The 23,830-nt window shown below is 40.5% G+C and overlaps 1 protein-coding gene across 9 annotated transcripts in view; it reads right to left on the bottom strand.

Moving 5' to 3' along the window:
• Window positions 1–23,830, bottom strand: part of FNIP2 (folliculin interacting protein 2) — a 137,964-nt gene that overhangs the window by 58,938 nt on the left and 55,196 nt on the right. For 6 of the 9 annotated variants that reach the window (XM_054484847.2, XM_063664246.1, XM_054484846.2 and 3 more), the window contains exons 2-8: window positions 21,889–22,015; window positions 18,714–18,860; window positions 16,341–16,441; window positions 16,165–16,236; window positions 14,672–14,772; window positions 14,409–14,498; window positions 12,834–12,905 (exon numbers count right to left, since the gene is read on the bottom strand). In XM_054484847.2, coding sequence (XP_054340822.1) covers window positions 12,834–12,905; window positions 14,409–14,498; window positions 14,672–14,772; window positions 16,165–16,236; window positions 16,341–16,441; window positions 18,714–18,860; window positions 21,889–22,015 — 710 coding nt within the window. The remainder of the gene's footprint in view (window positions 1–12,833; window positions 12,906–14,408; window positions 14,499–14,671; window positions 14,773–16,164; window positions 16,237–16,340; window positions 16,442–18,713; window positions 18,861–21,888; window positions 22,016–23,830) is intronic. The other 3 variants (XM_054484851.2, XM_063664245.1, XM_054484850.2) reach the window with 1 other exon arrangement.

Genomic DNA, 23,830 nt, shown 5'->3' with positions numbered 1-23,830 from the left:
AGCTGCCTAGAGCTGGAGGAGGGGTGATACAAACATCCATGTGACCACCACCATTGAGACTACATTGGGTCAGACCTGAAGCCAGCACAGCACTGGGTGTTGCCCAAGGCCTACTGCAACTACTACCTGGTTACCGCCTATGTTTGCTCAAGACCTAGGGCTCTAAAATCAGCAGGTGGTGAAGCCAGCCAGGCTTGTGTCCTTCCCTCAAAGGTGGCAAGTTCCCCCGGTGGGTCCAGAGATGCTGTCTGTGAGCCAATGCCTGCAGTCAGAAACCTTACGAATCTACCTGGTGCTCTGTTCTGCTGCAGCTGGGCTGGCACCCAGGCCACAAGACAAAGTCATTCCAACTCTTCCCTCCCCTGTCCCCAGGCAGAGGAGTCTCTCTCCATGTCCACCACCACCACAGGCCCACAGTGGCTACTGCTAGCCTATAGCGATGTTCACTTAACTCCCAAGGGCTCTTCAGTCAGCTTATGGTGAATGCTGCCAGGCCTGGGACTCAACCTTAGGGCAGTGGGCTCCCCTCTGGCCCAGGGCAGGTCCACAGTTGCTGTCCAAGAGCCAATGTCTGGAACTGAGGACCCTAAGCACCTGCTTGGTGCTCTACCCCACTGTGGCCACCAAGCTGGTACCACTTTTCTCAAGCATAAGGGGCCTCTCCTCAAAGCCACCACAGCAGTGACTGTGCTAGGTCACGTCACGTCTCAGAGTCTCACCCAGGGCCTTAAATCAGCAGGTGATGAATCCTGCCAGTACTGGGTCCTTCCCTTCAAGGCAGCGGGTTCCTTTGTGCCCAGGCTGTGTCTGAAAATGTTGTCTGGGAGCTAGGGCCTAGAATAGGCACCTCATGACATTGCCCAGTGCTCTATCCTACTGTGTCTGAGCTGGTATCCAAGTTGCAAGACAAAGTCCTCTTTACTGTTTCCCTGTCCTCTCCAACTGGAAGAAAGGAGTCTCTCCTGGAGCTACGAACTACACTGCCTGGGGTTGGGAGATTGGTGGCACAAGCACTCCCTTAGCTGCCCTGGCTGGTGTATCACTAAGCTGTGTGCACCCCAAGTCCACTGGCTCTGAGCCCAGCACAGCATCAGAACTGGCCCAGGAGTTGCAGTCCTTGTGGTCTAGACAGCCTTTCAAGTTTATTTATTTAGGACCCCAGAGCACTTTAGTCCGTGGTGGCAAGGCTTTCTGAAACTCAAGTTCCAGCTGCTGGGATGGGCGTTTCCTTCTGGCTAAGGATGGAGTAAGTGCTCTGTGGGTGCCAGCTGAGCTCTGCCTGGTGTTGGCAGCACTGCATTCCAATGCAAAGTTTCTCCCCAAGTGCACAGATTCCCTTTCTGCACCACACATCCAGGGGATTGGGGGGGGTGGCGCTGGCAATTCAAGACTGTCTCGCCTACCCTCCCACCCTCTATGAAGTTAAAAGCAGGTTCTGTGATCGCTCACCTGATTTTTGATTTTTATGAAGGTGCTTTTTTTGTGTGGATAGTTTTCAAATATGGGGTTCCTGCAGGGAGGACGATCGGTGGAGGCTTCCATTCAGCCATCTTGCTCTGCCTCCTCTTCACGTAAAATTTTGATTAAATCATTTGTTACGCTTTTCTCTTGTTAACCTGTATTTTGTTACAGGCGTGTTGGCTATGACCCTTAAGAGGGGTGAGAAAAGGTATCACACCCTTTCTGCCCCTACAACACAAGACAGAGAAGACCCTGAGGTCCAATTTATTCTGGAAATTATCTGTATTATATAATTCAGGTTAGCAAACTGAGTAAGAGTCCAGGCTCCTAGTTCACATCCTGTTTCTGTGTCTAGTAGCTGTGACACTTGGCCAGCAGTTTACTTAACCTGTCAGCTCTCTCATCTGTAAAACGGGGACAATAAAGTACCACACCTCAGTATTTTTTATAAAAGCTGCTATCTGCTAGTGGATTCTGAATTGTCTAGTGGATCAAAACCAACATTTAAAAAAACAGAAAAGAAAACAGAGTATATTGCACTGTTAATATTAATCCATGAAACTTCTCTGTAATATATAAAGATGTTTCTTACTAGATCATGATGTAAAATGCATTAGCATGGGTTGCAGACCAAAGAAGAATTTGAAAAAACAGCTATTTCATAAGCTTCCTGTGAAGATTAAACAAATCAATACGCGTACAACACTTAACCCAGTCACCCACACGATAAATGTTAGCTTTTCACTCCTTCTAATCATTCTCGGAAAAGGTGGGCCAAGTAAAACAACTTGGTGTACTAGAAGATTATTAGTTCTAATTAGTTAATTATGAGAACTTATAACTTGTAAAAGAGACATAACAAGGGAAGGCAAAAAATCAAAGAGAATATTCCTTTTTTCCTGCTGAATGACACTTTTTATGGCATGCAAATGAGACAGTTTATATTACAGTGTTGGCTTAGTGCTATCCAGCGTTTCCTCATCAAAAGTATTTTAAGATTTTTATGTAAAAGTGCTGTGGCACATCATTGTTAATCATATACTCTAGATAACAATTCAGTACAACTTTCAAATGCAAGAGGACTAACCTTAACCTGAAAACAATTTCCATTTTCATGACAAAAGGGTGGATTCAGTCAACATCAGTGTATCTGAATGTTAGCCTGGCTCACTATCTGAATGGCAGGGCCTTCTGATGCAATGCATGCAATGCTCGAGTGCTAGTATACATCTGAGCCACCTGGAGAGCTTGTTTAAAAAGAAAGCTTCATGAAGGTGGCGGTGCAAGCATGTTGTCCAGTAACTTGGTGGCCTGAGGCAGGAGGATAGCTCAAGCCCAGAGGATCGCTTGAGCCTAGGAGCTTGAGTCCAGCCTAAACAACATAGTGAAACCTCATCTCTTTAAAAAGAAAAAGACAAGACAGCAACATGGGCTCTCCCCTAGTTGATTCACTACCTTTGGAATAGGCCTAGCATCTACATGATAATGAAAAGAACTTTTGCATGAGTTCAGTGCTAGCTGTGCCTCCAGTTAACTCTGTGTACTGGATAAAGAAATTCTCCAATTGGTACCTCAGTTATCAAACGCCAAGACTTTTAGTTAAATTATTCACAGGCTCGGTTTCAGTTTTAAAAGTGGTATATCTAAATGTTCCTTAATATTTTTAGGAGCTTTTCTTTTACAATACTTTTATAATTAGAAAAAAATTAATGCATATAGGTTGCAAAGACTTTGGCAGTTTTGTGCATTAAGAAGAAAACTAAAATTAACACTAGTCCCATCACTAGATTACTGTTAATATTTTATATCTGGTTAACGCCCAGCTTAAACACAACTGTGCTTTTGTCCCCACCCTCCTATCTAAGGAGGTATCTTCAACTAGCAACCATTTATACCTGCATAGATTAACAATAAGAAAAGAGAATCAATCTAAAGATTTTAAAATGCTGCTTGCTGCTGTTCCTGGCATATGCCAATCAACTTCAAGATTAATGTTTAACTTTCTCTGAAAAAAAATTTTTGCTACTTGTGACAGTTTACTAGAAAACACTGTAGTGATTATTTGATGAACGAATTTAGATTTGACCAAATAAGGCCCTGAAACTCTTAAATCAAATCCATTCACTCAACGAATATTTACTGAACACTTACTAAGTGCCTGCACCATGCTAGGGACCTAGGATGGAAACTGAAGGGACATAGGCAGAGTAGTTGCCCTTAAGAGACTTACACTCATGGAATAAATAAGATTATTTCAGACAGTGGTAACTACTATAAAAATAAGTTACCACGATTTTCTCTAAGTAACTAGGACAAAGGTTTTTGGGGGTGGTAGAGGTAAATTCTTTAATCAGTGGTCGACAACACCTTTATGAAAATGGGTCATCTCAACTGAGACTTAAATGCCAACAAAAGCCAGCCATGGAAAAGGCTCAAAAGGGAGGACATCCCAGACATTCTATATGAAAAGAACCAGATAATATCAATATTTACTAAAAAAAAAAAAATTCCAAGCATACTCCTACTTATATATAGGATGGATTTATTTCCCCCCCCCAATTCAAATATTCATTGAGCATATACTATATGCCAGGTACTATATAAGCTGCTGGGAACAGATCTGTTGATATGACAGATTGGGTATGTTTCTGCCCTCATGTAGCTCACACTTTGAGGGAGAAGAAGAACAAACAAAAGTCTTCAAGGATTTAACAACATAACCACAAAATGTGGTAAGTTGAGAAAGAAGGTGCAAAAGTCAAGCACTCAGAAGCAGCTCCAGTTTCTTCAAAGGAAAAAGTTTTGAGGTTGGCTTATTTATTCTGCTGAAAAATGTGATCACAGTTCGAAACAAGCAGCACCCTCAGACTTTGTCCAAGAAATAGGGCTATAGCAAATGATCAGGGCAGGACCCTAGAACAGATCTACGCCCTACCAAGCATTTTCATTTGCAAGAAGACATCTAGGGAAAGGATGCTGCAGAGAACTCCTATCTCTTCTCTATCTTCAGCAGCCATTCAAATACATGTGGAAACAATCCCATCAAAATAAAAAATGTATCAGTGGATCAGACCCCTTATTTCCTCTCCAGGCTCATTCTGCACCACTCTCCCATCCCTACGATACATCTTTGCACTAGCCCTAGCCCTTCCCGTACCTAAGATGCTCTTTGTTGTGATCTTCACATAGTTGGTCCCTACTGCCATTCAAGTCTCAGCTGAAATTTCATCTTCTCAGAGAGGCCTTCCATAAGTTTTCTTTTCCTCAGTGATAAGTGGTTGCTTACATTTTATTGGTTATTATCTGTCTCTCCTTTATTGAATATAAAATCTGTGAGATCAGGGGTAATATCCATTTGACCACTGATCTACTCTCATATCCTAGAAAAAAATGTCTGCCACATGAGATGCTCAAGAAATGCTGCTGGATGAAGAATGAGCAAACAGTATGTGCAGGATGACAGTGATACCCATCTCTTCAAGTGTGACAGAAATGAAGCATTAGAGAAACACATTTCTAGACAGAATTCAAATACTGAATTTGTTAAAAGTTCCTTGTGGCCAACACAGTATATACGGCATTTAGATTTTCTTTTTTCCCGTCTTCATTAAAAATAATTTTTTGAATGGCATAAGTGATAGTATGGCTCTGAATCTGAGCACTTTTTATATATGTTTGACACAGTGGGTATTACATCCACAACACAATAATGATCTTTGTTTACTGTAATATGACACTACTTATCTTCAAGTTTTAGCTTGAAACACTGGCAAAAATACAAGGTTCCTCAAAGTTTAGCAATTGTATTTCTCAACACACAAACATAGGAGCATTTAAAAGGTAAATGAGTATAGCTGTAATTATTGTCTAGCAGGAAAATTTCACTTAAAATAAACCAAAAATGTTAATTTAATAGGAAAATCAAATTATAAGGAATACATTATAGTTCCCAAATCACAAAATGATTTTAGGACTTTAAAGGGTCCTCCAAAGCCAAACAGGTACTTTAAAGTTTTAATAAAATTTCTATAAAGGCCCTTTAATAAAAAGCCAATGTTTTTACCCCCTTGATTTCAAAACATCTTAAATTTTTTCCTTTTTAAAAAATTTCTATAATTAAAAAAATTTATACAAAGGTTTTAAAAAATTTATAAGGGGTACAAGTGCAGTTTTGTTACGTGGATATGTTGTATGGTAAAACACCTTAAATTTTAATTTATCTAAGGTATAAACGCGAGCCACCTTGGTAACCAACTCACTCTCTGCATTTATGTGTCAAATTATTCTAGTGTCCTATGTCTTTTATCCAGTTTGGGCTCTAAGAAAGAGGTGTCTACAAAAGACTTATGGAGGGCATAAAAATGTGGTCCTTTATTATTTCATTTAAGTAAAAGTTATTTAGTCTGGCTTCACAAAGGATTTTAATTCAAGTTACACTAAATTTATAGATTAATTTGCAGAATTTGATGTATCGCTCCATTTATTTAGTTCTTTTAATATAAGTTATTACAATTTCTCCATACCAGTATCACATATTTTTTCTTAGATTTATTCCTTTATCCCTTACAGTTTTTAGTGCTATCTGCATTACTTTCTAATTTTTCTTAAACAGGTATGTAAGAATGCAAATTTAGAAAGGAAAAAGCTAAGGCAAAAGACCAATTAAATTTGTGGAAATTAAAAAGATAAATATCCATGCCAGGAAAATACCAAACATCTGAAATAGGAGAAGTATAAAGAAATAAGAAACTGAGCCACACTACAGATTATCAAGCTCACATATATGAAGACAAGGCAAAGCAAGGCTAAGGCCAAGGCCAAGATTCAATGGTTAAGATACAACCAGGCATTTTTAGATTTGGATAGTTTATTACTTACATAGACAGTGAAAAGAAGAATAAGCCAAAGGTGCCAGCTCCCAGTGATCCTTGCCCCACACACCAAAAAGGACAACACCAACACAAAAGGGGCCAGATGCCTACAAGGCAAGTTGTGGGATATCCTGTTGCTGGGGAGTCAGTTCTAGACTGCAGCTGCGCGCTTTTATATACTGCAGCTCTAGTCTGAGGCGGGTAGGGCAGAAAGTCCCACACCTCATCAGAACTCTGGAGTGGATGAGAAACTATCATGACAGCCTCCCGGGGAAGGTAGGCAAGTGTTCCAGGAGGATCAAGTTGTACTGCCAGGGCTCAGATAAGATGCAGCTTAATTAAGCCTTTGCCTGTATGGAATTGTGCAAGGTCAATGGGGTGTCACAGCCTTTTCCCTGACACAAAGAATAAACAAAAACAGTACCCTCCTTTGCTCTTGCTCCTCTCTACAAAGCACTCTATCAGTTCAGTTGGTGAAGGGTTCAAGTACAAATGGGATGCCATCCTTCATTATTCAATGGTCCCACACTGTAATAAAGAACCTGACTTATTTCCTGATGTTCAACTCCTGATAGCTTTTAAGCTTTACTCTCCTCTCCCTCATCCCTTTCTGCTCCACACCTGGGCAAACTGATGAGGAAAGCCCAGGTGCTCACTCCTTTGGTACCAGTGAGAATTTCAAACCATATGCAGCAACCCTCACCCCAGCCTTATCCCGCAACCACCATAAAAGCCCCAGTGTAATCCCCTGTCCCATTCTCTCAAGACATTCTCCAACCAGCTCGAGAAGCCCACCCTGTTGTCTCCCCAGAACAGCCTCACTATGTAAGTAATAAACCTTTTCATATCCTCTTGGTGTGTGCATGTAGAGTCATCAATCTTGACATCTAAACCAAATTTTGGATGGTTGTACATCCTGTATCTGCAGAGTGACCAAAACACATGTCTTATTTGAACACTATGATAATGTATATTCTTACCCTGAAAGTTCATTTCAAAGCACTTAAATAAAAATGTTTAAAAGTATATACTGTAAGTTCTCCTTATACTGACTTTATTTTACCACTTTTAAGAACAGAGGAAATGCAGTTGCAGACAGAATGGAAAAAGTATTTTACTTATCAATGATGTGAACACCTTGACGAGGAAGAGTTTAAAGCTGAATTCAGGTCAGTAGACAAGGCTTGATGACACTGGTCTCAATCCCAGCCCTCTGAACCTTACTCTACTCATGTACTCAAGACTTCCAAACTTTAGCTTCTGGCTGGGCACGGTGGCTCACGCCTATAATCCCAGCACTTTGGGAGGCTGAGGTGGGTGGATCACCTGAGGTCAGGAGTTTGAGACCAGCCTGGCCAACATGGCAAAATCCCGTTTCTACTGAAAATACAAAAATTAGCTGGGTGTGGTGGTGTGCACCTGTGATTTCAGCTACTTGGGAGGCCAAGGCAGGAGAACAGCTTGAACCTGGGAGGCGGAGGTTGCAGTGAGCCAAGACAGCGCCACTGCACTCCAGCCTGGGTGACAAAGCGACACCTTGTCTCAAAAACAAACAAACAAACAAAAAAAAACAACAAATTTTAGCTTCTGCTCCAACCCATCTCACTAGAGCCAGTTTCCTATTTCTAACTTACAGCTGACTATGCACAACTGGAGAACATGTAGACATGTAGACATTTCTAGGTAAAAATGTATCCCAATCTCTGTAGCTAGAAAATTATCTCAATATCTGTCTCCCCGACCTGGCCTCCTGCTTTCCCTGTACTGGGTAATGCTCACCTTCCACTTGCTTTCTCAGGTTAGAAACTGGAGACGCATCCTTGGTTCCTCCTTCCTCCTCCATAACCTGTGTCCCATTAATCACTGAACTTTGCCGATGCAACCTCCTAGGATGGCTGAAACCTAACCCTCTTCTCTCCCAAGACCCTACTTGAAAATTTCTAATGGGAACCACTAGAATAACCCCTTAAAAAGCTATCTTTTGGATCTGTATATGTAAAGAAGACATATTCAAAATATCCAAAAGAGAATACAATGAGGATGCATTTCCCTCCATAACTGCCCCAGCTTGTGCTGCTTTTTCCAAAGACATTCCATAAGTGGAGAAATGGCTGATTCTAGGACGGGGATAGGAAATACACAAGATGACTCTGGAGCATCTTGTCTTGCCAGAAAGTAAGGAAGTGCTCATAATACTCACCCCAACCCCTCACAGATAGAGGTATGTTAAAGGAGCACGGGAGCCTACTGAGAAAGCTCCCAATGGTCAAAACTGAAACAATTTGAACAACAAATAAATGAAGTGGTGGGATGCTGTGGCTCATGCCTGTAACCCCAATATTTTGGGAGTCTGAGGTGGGAAAATTGCTTGAGCCCAGGAGTTTAAGACCAGCCTGGGCAACATAGTGGGGCCTTGTTTCTACATAAAAGAAAAAAAAAAAATTTCTGGGTACGGTGGTGCATGACTGTGGTCCCAGCTCCTCAGGGGGCTGAGGAGGGAGGATCCCTTGTGCCCAGGAGTTCGAGGCTGCAGTGATACAGTGAGCTATGATCACACAAGAGCACTCCAGCCTAGGGACAAGCAAGACCGTCTCCAAAAAATAAATAAATAAATAATAGAAATGAAGTAGTACTGGGTTTTAGCCAAAAGTGAAAAATAAATATCTTTGAGTCCATAGTAGAATAATGACTAAACAAATAAATGGGAGAAGAGACATATCTCCATGCCAGAGAAGTCCAAATAATTTATGTAGATACTCTGTCCTCAAGGAGGGGCAGCATAATTCCCCACCCCTTAGGTATGGGGTAAGCATCCTGACTTCTTTCCAAAGTACACAGCCTGGACAGGAGGAAATAAAGAGTAACTTTACAGTGGAGAAACTGACAAACACTACCTCAGCCAGGTAATCAAGGCCAATATTAACAGTCATAAATAATGTTGGTGGTATATACCCTTATAGGATGTGACGAAAATGGCACTTTACTTCTATGATCTTCCTTCCCCAAACCCACAACCTCAGTGTAATCATGAGAAAAACATTAAATTCTAATAATGGGGCAATCTACAAAATACCTAACCAGTACTCCTCAAGATTACCAAAAACAAAGAAAATCTGAGAAACCACCATAGCTAAGAGAAGCCTGAAGAACATGACAACTAAGTGTAATGTCCCAGAACCAGAAAAGCTATTAGATGAAAAACTAAGGAAATAAAAAAAAACTGTGGACTTTAGCTAATAGTAATGTATCAGTATTGGTTCATTAATTGTAACAAATATACCATACTAATATAAGATGTTAATAATAGGGTAAACTGAGTGCAGGTTATATGGGAACACTTGTACTACCTTCTCAATTTTTCTGTAAGTCTAAAACTGTTCTAGAAAATAAAACTATTTTTAAAAATTTCCCCATTTATCAACTATTTAGACAGGAAGTTAAAAATTGCAGGCCTAGGCTAGGCATGGTGGCTCACACCTATAATCTCAGCACTTTGGGAGGCCAAGGTGGGTGGATTGCTTGAGCTCAGGAATTCCAGACCAGCCTGAGCAACATGGCTAAACTCCATCTCTACCAAAAATACAAAAATTAGCCAGGTGTGGTGGTATGTACCTGTAGTCCTAGCTACTTGTGAGGCTGAGGTGGGAGGATGGCTTAAGTCTGGGAGGCAGAGGTTACAGTAAGCCAAGACTGTGCCATTGCATGCCAGCCTGGGCAACAGAGGCAGGGAAAAAAAAAAAAAAGCAGGCCTAAAAGAGAATAAATAATATCTTTATGTCTTTAATTTCTCTACATCTTCTACTGCTAACTTAACTCTCACACTTGGAGCTCCTGCTCTGTTTCAGAACTTGGACCTTCATCCCTACACAATTTTAGATGGGTATAAGGAGATGAAATCTTAGAGAACAAACTACAGTGTGAACATAAAGAGTTCTTACATTAAAAGAGTGTTAAACGCCACCACAGGTGTGAAGCTCACACTAGTCTTGACATGGACTCTGTGACTTCTGAACCGCTCCCAGGTATGATATCTGAAGGTAAACACATCTACCAGGATAGCAGGGAGAGCAAAATGCCACTCAGGGCCATTTGCAGCCCTCTCCACCATCTGTGCTCCCTTCCTCCCAACAGGAGAACCGGAGACTGGAAGTAAAGACTGCCCAGAATAGAAGTCAAACTACCAAGGAAAGCCAGCCTTCTCCAGCTTTCAAAATTCACATTGGTATCAACACCTATCCCCTATTCCCTCCAATCTGGTCAGTCCCTAGTTCCTCTCATGGACTGCAAAAAAGCATTCCGATCTGGCTGAATCTTTACTTTTAATCTGACTTTCTACTTTAATTTGAACTTGGCTTCCCAACTTTCCTGTTTCTCAAAGAGCAAGGAAAAGCAGTTTCAGGAGCAACTTAGAATCTGAATACAAAACAAGTAAGATTTCAACCTGTACAACATGAACCATTTATATGAACTATATTATAAACTGAAAAGTTACCTAGGAAAATCCAAACTTTTCCTAATAATGTTTCTTTGTTATTAGGTCCCTCAAATTCCCTGAATCTTTTCTCCATAACAAAAAGGGGCATAAACAAACAAATAAGGTTACAGCTGTACAGAAATTGTGACGTCGGTGTTCAGAACGGGCCCCAGTAGAATGTTGCTCATCTTTCTTTCTTTCACAGAGAGCTAAAGAGCTCCCACCACACAGAGGCAAACATGTTAAATTCTGTCACCCACTAAGACAGCCATTTTGACTAAGAGTGATCTTGGTTCTAGGGCTGTGCTTCCCACTCTGCAACTTCTGGTGAGGCCCACATCTTTTTGCCAGGAAAGTCAACCATAACAAAGCCCTAGTGCCAGTCCTGTCAGGGGCTGGGTTGCGGGTGGTTACAAAGGCAGGGAGCCGAGCTTTGGGACACTAAGCTCTGTAACACATGCTTATTGTCCTTGAGTAACTGATAGAACTCAGTTATCTGACAGTGTCCCACAAAGACTGGAGGAGTTATCTTCAGCACCATTAAACAGAAACAAAACCAAAACAGTTTACTTAGTGCTTCATAAGTTGCCCTTTACCTTCTCAGACTTTATGTTGTACCAAAGGGGCTGTAAGTGAAAATGATATAGGTCTGATCAATGAGTCTTTTTTTTTTTTTTGAGATGCAGTCTCTGTCGTCCAGCCTGGAGTATAGTGGCGCAATTTCGGATCCCTGCAACCTCCGCCTTCCAGATACAAATGATTCTCGTGCCTCAGCCTCCCGAGTAGCTAGGACTACAAGTATGCGCCACCACGCCTGGCTAATTTCTTTTTTTGTGTGTGTGTTTTTAGTAGAGACGAAGTTTCACCATGTTGGTCAGGCTGGTCTCGAACTGACGTCAAGTCATCTGCTCGCTTTGGCCTCCTAAAGTGCTGGGATTACAGGGGTGAGCCACTGTGCTGGGCCTGATCAATGAGAGTTTCTGACCAAAGGTTCCCAGCTCAACTTTACAGAAAAGATTATGAACACCAAAACACATCAATTTTAACCACAAATAAAATGCTATATACTTTACATTATGTGACATATGTAAACCAAACTGGGGACTCAGTAACAAATCACATTTCATTTAGTAACACAAGAGCAGAGTTGCACAGAGTGGGGTAAAAGGCTCTGAGACTACACAGGAGCACAAGGACCTTGGAGTAGTGTCTAAGGGGAGGAGCTGGACAGAGAAATGAGTGAAAGGCCAAGAAGAACATCATGTGAGGCCTGGATCCAGTCTGAGCAATGCCTGGCTGGCCCATTTGTTGAAGGTGTCATGTATCATGGGAGAAACCAGCAGGGTGCTCCTAGTCTCACTGGAAGGTAGGGGCTGCCTGTATGATATGTATTCATCAGGCAGAGCACCACACACCACCTCCAGTCCTTGAATTTCAGTTCACTCATTCATCACCCTTCTCTTATAATACAAAACCTCAGATTTGAACCACAAGTCAAAACTCAAAAGAGGTCACATACAAAAGGTGAAACCAAGAGATCCTAAAAGCAGTAACAGAAAGGTTTAGGCCTTGAGGCAAGGAGAGAAGGGTACCTGATAAAATCTAGATCAGTATGTCTCTAGAACAGAAGAAACGGTGACCAGGTCAGCTGGCTGGTCCTCCCACTGTCACAGGACAGATTTACTTCCACAAACCCTTCTCTTCCTCTGAGTCTATACTCAACAGTCAAGCAAGCACATTACTAGTACAATGGGCTCAAGGAAGCTTCACTCTGGAAAGAAATTTCTTAACAAACATTAGTCTCATATTAATTTGAGTGTTAGAAAAAACTAGTTTATGTTGCACAATCACTCATGGATACTGTACATTAAAGTTTCAGATCTTTAGATATGTCGTCAGACTATCTTAGGAAGGAAAAAAACAAAGAACAGGATGAGGGTTATCTAGCTGTCTTCTACTTTCCCAACTTCTATACCACTGTAGATAGTTCACTCTGTTAGTTAAACCAATAAACGGAGTACCAGTACCTGATCGAGCAATGCCACTGTCCCTGTCTTCATTCTGTCCTCTGCTTGGCATATCAACTGGTGTGCTGTGTGCTAAGATAAAGGAACAAGAAAACCATGTTATTGGGCTCTTCAGAGATAAAGTTTTTAAAATGACTGCAGTAATTTTTAAATTTCAAAGTAGGCTACTGCTACTGATGATTGGCATAAGCTTATAATAGAGATTAACTAGAAGGCAAAATTAAATATATAAAAAGATGATGAGAAAAAAAGAGAACCAAGTAACCATCTCATAAAAATCTGCCTGTATTCAATTGTAAGCACACAAACTTTTCTGAGTGATGTTCAACTCTTAAAAAAAAAAACTCTGAATAATAAATGATTCATGCAGTTGATGCAATGAATAAACATTCTCAGGTAGATTTTTTTTAGCCATTTTCCTCATTAGCAGTAGTATTTAAATAGCAATGTATTTTCAAAATGCTTTATAATCAGTTTTGGTAGTAACTGTAGGCGACTTAGGGAAAAGAAATACTTGAAAACCATTTCATAAATTCAAAAAATGTTTCTCTGTTTATAACCCACTCTCTTGGCAGATAGAAAACATTTATACTCATTTTCAAATATTTCTTCCTCCATTTCTTTCCATATACACCCAAACACAGTATTATTGTAGAGTTACTTAGAAAAACTCATATTCTGGCATGAATTGTGGAAAACACTCTGAAGTATTATAGACTTCTAGGAATGCTTCAGATTGACCTAAGCTGTACACTTATTGCGCTAGAAGGTAGATGTGATGCTGCTGTAGTGAAGTTTTAAATGGACAAGCAGCCCAGTGCTCTGCCTGATTATTATATTTGACAGCTATTTTTTGAAGCATGTTTATTTTCACAATTTTAAGGAGAGTATTTAAACGCATTTTCCTCACTCTAAGTAGGTAGGAGCGTGTCAATTTCATTAGGGTGTCAGTTAACTATGGTGCTTAGCATATTTCAGGCTACAAGGAACAGAAAGGAAAATACCATTTGCTATACTCACAACTTTAAATGTTAGTAATGGAGGTTCCCCACATGTTAATCATGCTAAGACAAGTTAAATCTCAGAGACACCAAGATGACTATACCTGCAAATAACCTAGAAATTGTATTTACACTACTTAAATGAGAGAGGGAGAGAGAGAGAGAGAGAGAGAGAGAAGTCTTCCATGCTCTTATTAGAGTGACTTTTAATGAAACTCCGTGCAGGTAAGGATGCAGTTGAATAAATGGATAAAAGACACCAAGGCAAAGGGCAACAGTTCATAGTAGCAGAAGAGGCCCAGAAAAATCAGAAAAAACAATCCTCTTCGAAATACTAAGGGCTCATTTCAGATCAAAATCAGCTTACACTAGAGTATTAGCGAAGACATTTACAAGAGAGGTTCATTGGCGGAATTTTCAAAACACCATGGATTTGGCCGCATTTGAAACCAATATCTGTGATCACAAGAGCCCCTTGGATTTCTAGAGAGGCAAAAGTAGGATTTTTCCTAAGAACCTGCACAGGATTTATTAATATGTGTGGGTCACACTGTACTCAGCATTCCACACAAACCTGCAAAGAAAGAAGCACTCCGGGTGAGCCGGAGAGGTCCTCCTTCAGCTACCCCCTGCAGCAGTTTGCTGCTGCATGCTTGCAGCAGACCTAGAAATGGAAACACACAGAAGAGGGCAAACAAAGCACACACACACAAAAAATAAACACAGATTAAAGATAACGCAAAAAAAAAAACCCCACAACAAACTCAAATAAAGCAAAACACACACCCACAATAGTGTATTCAGAAAGAAAGAATTTGTTTGTGTGTCTGATTTTACCTAGGTTACTTCCAGTACGACAAGGACCCAAACTATTCTGATTTGCGTTCAGTTTTCCCAAATTAGGATCTTGGTTGATGTACTCAAAGCTGTCTTGCAAGCTATATCCGGAGATGGGGGGGAAAAGGAGAAAGAGGACAAAAACGTCAAGAAGCTACCAAAGCTGTTTTCTAATAGACTTCCAAATATAGACAACGACTGATCAGTCACTCAATACTTTCTTTATAAACAAAGTTTCACATCTACCAAAGGGAATTAAATTTGCAACTTCAGGTGAATTTTTGGAAGAAAACAAAAGCTATTTTGGAGGTAGCTCAACCCGTGTAACTAAACAACTGTACTTCTAACAATTTCATATTATATAATGAGACACCAAACTCTAAATTTTGCTTCAGTGACTGACAACCGAGATACTGTTATTCATTTCTACATTTTGCTTTAGCAACTGACAGCCAACTTGTTGACATTCATTTCAAGTATTTTACATAAACTCTCAAAATGAAATTCACTTTTACTCTTGGTTAACATCAATGAGCAATTCAGCAACTTTTTTCAGGAATAAAATGCAACAGAAATTATAATTCTTATAGGAGTTTCATTTCACAACTTCTAAAAAGAATTACTCATAAAAATGTGAGGGAAGCAGATTTTAACAATTTATTGTATTTATTAACAATTAAACTAAAGACTTTTGCTGTGTGTAGAACTGACAAAAACAACGACAAAAAGACTTTGAGAATAATACACCATAATGAAGCCAAAATAATTTTTACTTAAATCTGCATGTAAGGGAATTAATGCAATAAATGTTCAGGTAATCCCAAGGGTCTGTTAAAAACAAATCTCATAAGAAATAAATAACAATTCTCATATTGGCTTAAGTCATGACATTCCAGTGTTAAATGTTCAAACTGTTTTGTTGAAGAGTAAGCCAAGACTCACTTAATGGTATTCAAATACATAGAGAAATATTTTTAATTTCCCAGGATAAGAAAAAACAGCTTTCACTTGACCCCTAAGAATGTCCTTTAATTTATAACAAGCCCTTCTTTCAAATTTATCAAAGTACAACTGGTATTTTGTTGTTTTATTTAAAAAATGAAGTATATGAAATATTTCTGCTTGAAAGTTCAAAATACATGAATGAATATGCCAAAATGAGTTTAAGTTCTCAGATATTTCAGAATAATGTAGCCCCTTCCCTTTTGTTCTTTATTTTTGATTTCCCAGGAAATTAAAAATCGGTGACTGGGTAACAGATGGAGACTCAAAACATATAAAGACAGCCATTTGTCTTTAGGGCCACCTAATAAAGTCAAAGGTCTTTTCCCACTCACTGTTTATAGGACAGTAGCCACTTTTAAAACCCCTTTGTTAATTTGGACTCATTCTGCTTGTCATTTCAAAATGCCTTATGGCCCTTAAAGAATTAGTCTATCTAGAAATACATACTTTAAAAAATGGGGGTGGGGAATGCAAAATCCTACACTTACTTGTTTGTACTTCCACAGAAGCTGCCCATTCTAGCAGAGAAGACTTTACTAATCATCAGTTGTGGAGGAGAACTGGGTAGGGGGGGAAGGAGAAGGGAAACATAAATTTATGAGTTAAGGAGTCAATACCACCATTCCACTTCTCAAAACTAGCAGAAAAGGAAGTCCAGACTCACCGTATGTAGTGTATCTTTAAGGTAGAGCCTTTGTAACTCATGGCAACTGAGCCAAACATCATTTCCCCTAACATGTTGACATCGGAAGCTGGTCTTGTGTACTACATGCAAGAAAACAAAATCAAAGTTAGTACATGGAACATGACATGCAATGCAACGGAAAATAATGTTTATTAATCTCATTAGTGTCATCGGTGTTTAAAACTATTTCTCAAAGCTTCAAGTGGTCATCTTACAATCTTAACTTATAATGGCAATTGCCTATTTTCCCCCCAAAGTATTACTAATGTTTGTGATTTCTTCTCTGTACACAACATCATCACATAGGATCCAAGTGTTTTATCAGAGTTCATTTTTATTTGTGTTATGAGAAACAAAGATTACTATTATCTCCATTTATAAACTCTAAATACAAAGATTAAATTATGAAAATAACCGTAACTCTTCTCTTGGTACTAAGAAAACATCCTGAAAAAAATATGGTTCAGTATTATTCAGCCAAATAATTAACAGTGTGGAATAAAAAATGCCCATTGCTGCAGATAATGCCCAAAAGATAACAGATGGTCTGATAACTCTGAAGTTTTACAAAAGTATTTCAAAAACACTTGACCCCTCTAGCTTCTGACCAGTCTCTCTCATGCCTTTTACCATCCAAAGAGTGGACTGCCTGCCTCCTCTTCCTCTACTGTCACTGGCTTGTTAATCTACCACAGCCTGACTTTACCTCTTAGCTCAAACTAGTCCAACTGCTCCAATGATGACCTCCTCCCTCTTGGTCAAATCCAATGGACCGTTTCCACTTTGCTTTATTAAACTTCTCTCAATATATTTGATGCTGTTCATGACTTTCCATTTTGAATCTCTTCTTTCTCAGATCATCCCTTACTGTGGTTTTGCCTGGAGGTCAACCCTACTAACTGCCTGCCTTTTCAACCATTCTTTTGATTTTGATTATTATTTACATAGAATACCTCCTACATTTTTGTCTCTAGACCAAGAGCTCTCCTGGAGCTCTAGAATCGTACACCCCAATACATTCATTCACCTAGTGACATCTGAATGAGTGTCTTGGGATGCAGAATTCTGAGCACCTGTGCTAAGTGCTGGTGACACACTGATGAACAGGACAGGTATGAATGCCAAGCAAACCGGTGTGCCACCAAAGCAACCATGGCTCTGCACCCCGACCTACCAACTAGATTCTCTGTCAGTGTGCTTTCCACCCAAGGAAAAACATGGGAATCACCCTTAACATACTCTTCCGAATCTTTTTTTAAAACTCCAAATACATACACACACATAGACACACAAGCATACATACGCTGACGCACAAATACTTATACATGGTTGCAGAGGCGGAAAGAGAAAGATAAATCTATCAGCCCTGCTCAGCTAGGTTCCTCTCTCTCGTTATAGCTCATACCAACTTCTTCCCACTATATGCAGACAGAAACCAACTGGTTTTCACATTCTTTATTACTAACTTCCACCCACCTCCTTCATTTATAATCTGCTTTTGGGGTACAAGGGCCACATGCCAACTGTGATTCTCAACCTGCTGAAAATTCTACTCCATACTTTTTAAACTGCAGACTGCTGTGAGACCCAGGAGCACGGTGTCTCAAAAAGGGCAAATGCATGGCACAAATCCTAACTATGAAATTAACAAAGTCCTCTGGACCCATTTGCTGGTAATTTCCCTAGTGTTGTTTTTCCAGCAAAATAGTAGAAAAGATTCTACATGGGTTTAAGAAAAAGTTCAACATGTCCTCCATCAATTAATATCCTTTTGTCATTCAATATTTATAAAACACTTCTTCCTTTTTATCTTGTTAGCCAATATTTCTCAATAACCTTAACCCCTATCCTTACACACACACACACCCCCCACACACAGTGTAAAAAATGCCATCAGCCTTTTATCCTTCATACTCAGATTAGATCTTGCCATTTCTTTCTGTTCCCATACAAGGCTTTCTTCCTTTTACTGGCATGTTCTATTTTCTTAGGATGCTCATATACATTCCCAGAATCCTTAGGAATTCTTATAACAAAACTGGAAAGTACATGTTTATTATTCTGGATCAGAGAGCAAAGGAAACAAAGCAAGGTAATTTACCTGACTGGCAATATTTCTTCCTCATCCAGTTCACAGAAGCCTGTATTACCTCTACTTGATTACAGTTTTTATTGGAGATAAAAGCCAAAGAGCAAAAACAACACTGATGTGAAACATTTAAGAGTACTCTGTTGAATACTTGTCCTCATATTCCTGGAGTAGAGCCCTCGAGCAGGCATTATTTCCCGAGGAGAAATTACAATAAATAACTTTAACCCCAGGGGCTATTCCCACAGAAGGGATGGTTGTACCTGGTACTTCGGAAGCTGTTCCTTAGCATGGTGTGAAGATCCCCCAGAAGAAATGTGGGAAGAGATGCTGCTGCTGCTACTGCTGCTGACACTGCTGCTTCCCTGGCAGCACTTGGCTGATATTTTAATAGGAACATCCTCTGTTTTCTAGGTTAAGAGAGACAGGCAAGGTAAAAGATTACTAAGTATATCAGGTTCGTCAACAGTTCTTCATTGGGAATTCCTTTTTAAAAGCATTCTGGTGCCTAGGTTGCATCAAAAAACAGAAGCTTTTTTTTTTCCCCCAGTAATGACAAAAACATGATTTGGGAAGGCAGAATGCTGAAGAAGGGTTCTAGACAAAAGGAGGTAGGTTATGTATTAAGACTTTATCCTCTTTTAATAATTTAACTATTATTTACACTTCAATTCATATAATTGACCTCTGTTTTGGTTATTAGAGTTTTGATTATTAGCTTTTTAGTATTGTGTAGAGTCATAATCCATTAAATTGATGAGGAGAAAGATGAGCCTTCAAATCTAAATTTTTAGTAAGCAAATGGAACTAATAAAACAAAACTATTAATTTGGGCAGACTGGCTTGTAGGGTGGGTTGTTTGTTTGTTTGTGAGATGGAGTCTCACCCTGTTGCCAGGCTGGAGTGCAGTGGCATGATCTCGGCTCACTGCAACCCCTGCCTCCTGGGTTCAAGCAATTCTCCTGCCTCAGCCTCCAAGTAGCTGGGACTACAGGTGCCCACCATCACGCCCAGCTAATTTTTTTGTATTTTTAGTAGAGATGGGGTTTCACCATGTTGACCAGGATGGTCTTGATCTCTTGACCTCATGATCCACCCGCCTCAGCCTCCCAAAGTGCTGGGATTACAGGCTTGAGCCACTGCGCCCGGCCCGCTTGTGTTTTTAATGACACAGCTCCTCTACTACTCCTTTAAAGGTAACAGGAAGGAAAATCATGAGGTTGAATTTGTAAGGGATGAAACCAAAACCCTGAAACAGGAGCTACTGTGAATTACATAGCATATGATGGAAATATGGTCTTCAAAGGTTAAAGACAACAGACGATGCTCTACTATACATTCCCTAGAGTTCGCCGCTAATTTTTATCACAGTGACAAAGGTATAAGGATACACCTTTATTAATATTTACCTCCCCCCAAACATATTACTCCCTACAGAAGCTTCCTGCACCCTCTATGATAAGTTGTTTCTATTCTGAGTCTTTGCCTTTTTTTTTCCTTGTGCAGCTTTTGCTTGGAAAAAAACATGAATGCAATTGCAGCTTATCTAATCTCCAATGTGACAGTCACACTGGTGGTCTAATGCAAATGCCTGCAGTCATGTGCTTGATACAAACTCATGACGTTTTGTGCTTGCCAAGGGAGGCTGGGGCGGTGGGGACTGAAAATGGGAAAAGAACGTAAGGAAAACACAAAATGTGCTGGACCACAACTGCCACTCCAGCAATGATGGCATTCAAAGTGGCACTTGATTATTCCTGAGCATCCAGCACTCCCTCAACACGCTAAAGATAAAGCTGTTACTTAATCTCACTTAAGCCAGAAACACAGCCCCTCAGAGGGACTAAGTGACACGAGGTGCCACCTGCCTCAGACTGCTAGACCCTTTGGCTGGAGTACAACACTGAACAGTCTATAATTGGAGACACCACCTGGTATAGTGAATAGAGCACCGACTGGATTCTTTTGTAGCCTTGGGCAAGCTACAAACCTCCTGAACCTAAGATGCCTTTTTGGTTAGATGAATGCTTCTAAGAAAGCCTATGTTTCCAGATTCCAGCATTATCAGTGCTCTAGTACACTGAAGATTCCAGTTCCTTTTGAAAACTTGTGTTTCTTTTCCCCTCCACCTGCCACCACTATGAGCAGCCCTAGTGATAGCTGCTCAAGTAGACCATCCATGTGAGGCCTTCAGAGAAATGGGAAATAATTCAAGAAACTAAGAGGTAAACCATCTCCTGTCCACCAAAGGGTCAAGTGCTGGCTCACCTAAATTTCTGTTACAAATCTAACCAGGAAAGCCTACAGTGAATCACCTGAGAGATTTCTTGGTTCCCCCTCCCTCCCTCCACCTACCTAACAAGCCCAACAACTACTGTAATGATTAGCCACCTGGCAGAACTCCACTTTAAAATACTGTGGAATCCACCCAGCTAAACTGTGTTTAACCAAACACTTCCTTCCTGCAGAAATGATCCTTATCAAAAGCAGGAAAACAACCCCTTGGCCCTGACGAGACAAAGACTGCGTTATAAACTGTTCGTTTACTTAGCTGCACATTCTACAAACTGCCAGTATTTGGTCAGTATGGGTAGCAACTTATTGAACATAAAAAGAACGAATACAAGTGGATTTATTTAATTTGTAGGCATCTGAAAAAATATTGAAAAGAGAATGAAAGGTCTAAAGTGAATTTACAAGTACCCTGGTATCATATCCAAAAAGACCCAGAAAGAATCAGACTCTTCTCACCTTAAACATGTTACTTTACCATTCCCATTCTGGTTCCAAGGGATCAAGAGCTGCTCTATCCTCACTCTACCCATCGTTTGTCGCCCACCCTACACAACCACCACCACCACCACTACCACCCAACTCTCCACAAAAAAAAAGGGAAATAAATAAAAGCTCCCCTGGTCAGAAGGGTTGGAGAAACAATCGTTTTTGAAAATAACAATGCAGGTTTGCATATGGAAGCCCTGTAAGTAAGCAAAACTGTTTAATTTTGTTTAATCCAGTGCTACTTATTATTATCCATGAGAAACACTGGACAGAATGATCTTCACGCTAACACTTTATCACTTTATGAATTTTAGAGTTCTGCTTTCCCATTACATTTGAGGCACTCACTTGGCATCAAAATCTTACTGGATTGCAACTCACCAGCAAATCTACCTCTAGTACTATTAATAGTACACTGCTTAGCTCCTGCCATGATTAATTACTAACAGTTTCATTTGTGTTTAGCAGTGAGCATACTCATACCTGTTGGGGGTAGGGCTTTGATTAAAGGATTCAATGCTTGCTTATGTTTCTTCTGAACCATTAATGGCACTGTATAATATAACTCAAAGAGAAGATTATAGATGAATAAATGATTGATCAGAGGGGTGGTTAAAAGCACAAAAGAAAAGGAGAAAGCAAATCAGCATTTCATACCTGAGCTGTCATCTCCTCAATCTTTTGAACAGCTTTAGAGTCAAACAAGACTTGTCTGCCTCTCCTGTCACAGTCCTGGTAAACTATCAGACGAATCTCATTCAGGTCAAACTCCGAACATGACCAACTGTGGATTAAAAAGGGAGAAAGAAGTTATGTTATCTGCAGCACATGAGATGATCACAGACAGATAAGCTTCCCAGTCACCATGCCTGCATGCACATCAAAAGGCCACAAGCATGCAGGGCTAGTGATCCCCTCAGAACTGGGGCACCAGTGAGCCTGGGACAGATAGCCTTGCATGTGGATTCCAACAGGCCATATGAAAATTGCCAGTTTTCATGATAAGGGCTGAGAAGACTGCTTTAAATAATAAATCACTGGAGAGAAAGCTTCTCCTTCCAAAGCCAATTTGGACACAGATGGCAGTCAGAAATCACAAGGACATGCAGAGAGGGCTAAATTTGGATGCCTGGGTTCTGGGGACAGCATATCCGAGTTAAAGGAGTGTTAAGGCTTCTGTGTTATTGGACAGGGAACCATTTGGAGCAAGTCGGTAGAGCCTTCTCTTCTTTCCCTCACCCACACTCAGGTCAAATTGAGAGGAATTACATACCCTAAAATTTATTATTTTCCCCTATTATGGCTAGCTCTAATCCAGGAGTTTCAGAAACCAAGTGCATCACTGTAGAGCACTGGAATTGCTAGCAATTACAGTCAGCAAGAAAGGAAGCATGTTTCTAAGCAAACCAAAAGCAACTGGGATAAAACTGCTCTGAGGAAAACATAGGTTCATTCTTAATAAATGACACAGTGAGGGAACTATAGAAAAAGTAATCATTTAAAAGTGCACTGCTTTGGACATACTCAGTTTTTAACCCATCAGTCCAGTCAACACATATTTGAGTGTCTGTGATGTTCCAGGTACTGTGGTTGCTGCTAGAGACTCAGCAGTTGATTACCCAGACAGACCTGGTCCCCGCCCTTACGGAGTTCATGATTCACTGGGGAATATTAGGCAAATAATCACAGACGAATGTATCACTACAAACTGTGACAAGTTCAAAAAGGAGCAGTAAACAGTTTCAGATTTCCAGATTGAAGGGGTAGGGGAGAGGGACAGACAAGTCCCTAAGGACTTGAAGTGACATGTAAACACAGACCTGCAGAAGTAAAACAAATGAAGCGCACCATAGGAACAGAGAAGGACGTGGTAAGGTGTAAGACTGCTGCGCTGGAGAAGGAAGAAGAAAAAAGGCCAGAGTGTGAGTGCCGTGAGGTGGAAAGGACGGCAGGCAGGGGCCAGGATCATGCTCTCCCTCCATGAGAAGCCAAGGAAAACAGACACTTGATAAGATCAGGTCTGCACTTTTTGAAAGTTCAATCTGGCTGTTAAGGAAAATGGGGGTGGAAGAGATGAAGACTGGAAGCAGGAAGGCCAAACAGAATTCATAATAAGAGTTCCGGCCCTTCATAATGAAGGCTAGAGCTCCAGCAGCAGAGGTGGGGGAAAGGGGACAGACACTGGTGGCATGCTCAGTGGACAGAGTTGAGCTGGTTTCCCAATGGACTGGAGAGGTGCCCGAGGTGAAAGGGGGCCTTGCTTAGAGAAGCTGAGGGGGAGCTCTGACAGGACAGAGGAGGATAGATGGACACACAGACAGCCTAACAAAAGCAAACTGTAAAACTAGGAGATGACATAAATGAAATCAGACACATCTGGATTCAAACCCAAATGCCTCTGGCCTCCTAGTTCTTCATCAGTACAATGAGAATATTAAGGCTGCTCTCACAAAGCTGTCCTACAAAGCGTTAAGTGCCTCACACAAAGAGTGACACACAGTAAGTGCTCCAAAATGGCAATAATTACCTCAGAGGATTGTTAATGTTAGGATTTTTAAAGAAAATTAATACAGTATCTGGTACTCAATCACAAATTGTG

The sequence above is a fragment of the Pongo pygmaeus genome, chromosome 3 (genome assembly GCF_028885625.2).
Source record: "Pongo pygmaeus isolate AG05252 chromosome 3, NHGRI_mPonPyg2-v2.0_pri, whole genome shotgun sequence".
Lineage (NCBI taxonomy): Eukaryota > Metazoa > Chordata > Mammalia > Primates > Hominidae > Pongo > Pongo pygmaeus.
The sequence above is the reverse complement of the archived record's forward strand: the minus strand, read 5'-3'. Positions and strand labels throughout refer to the sequence as shown.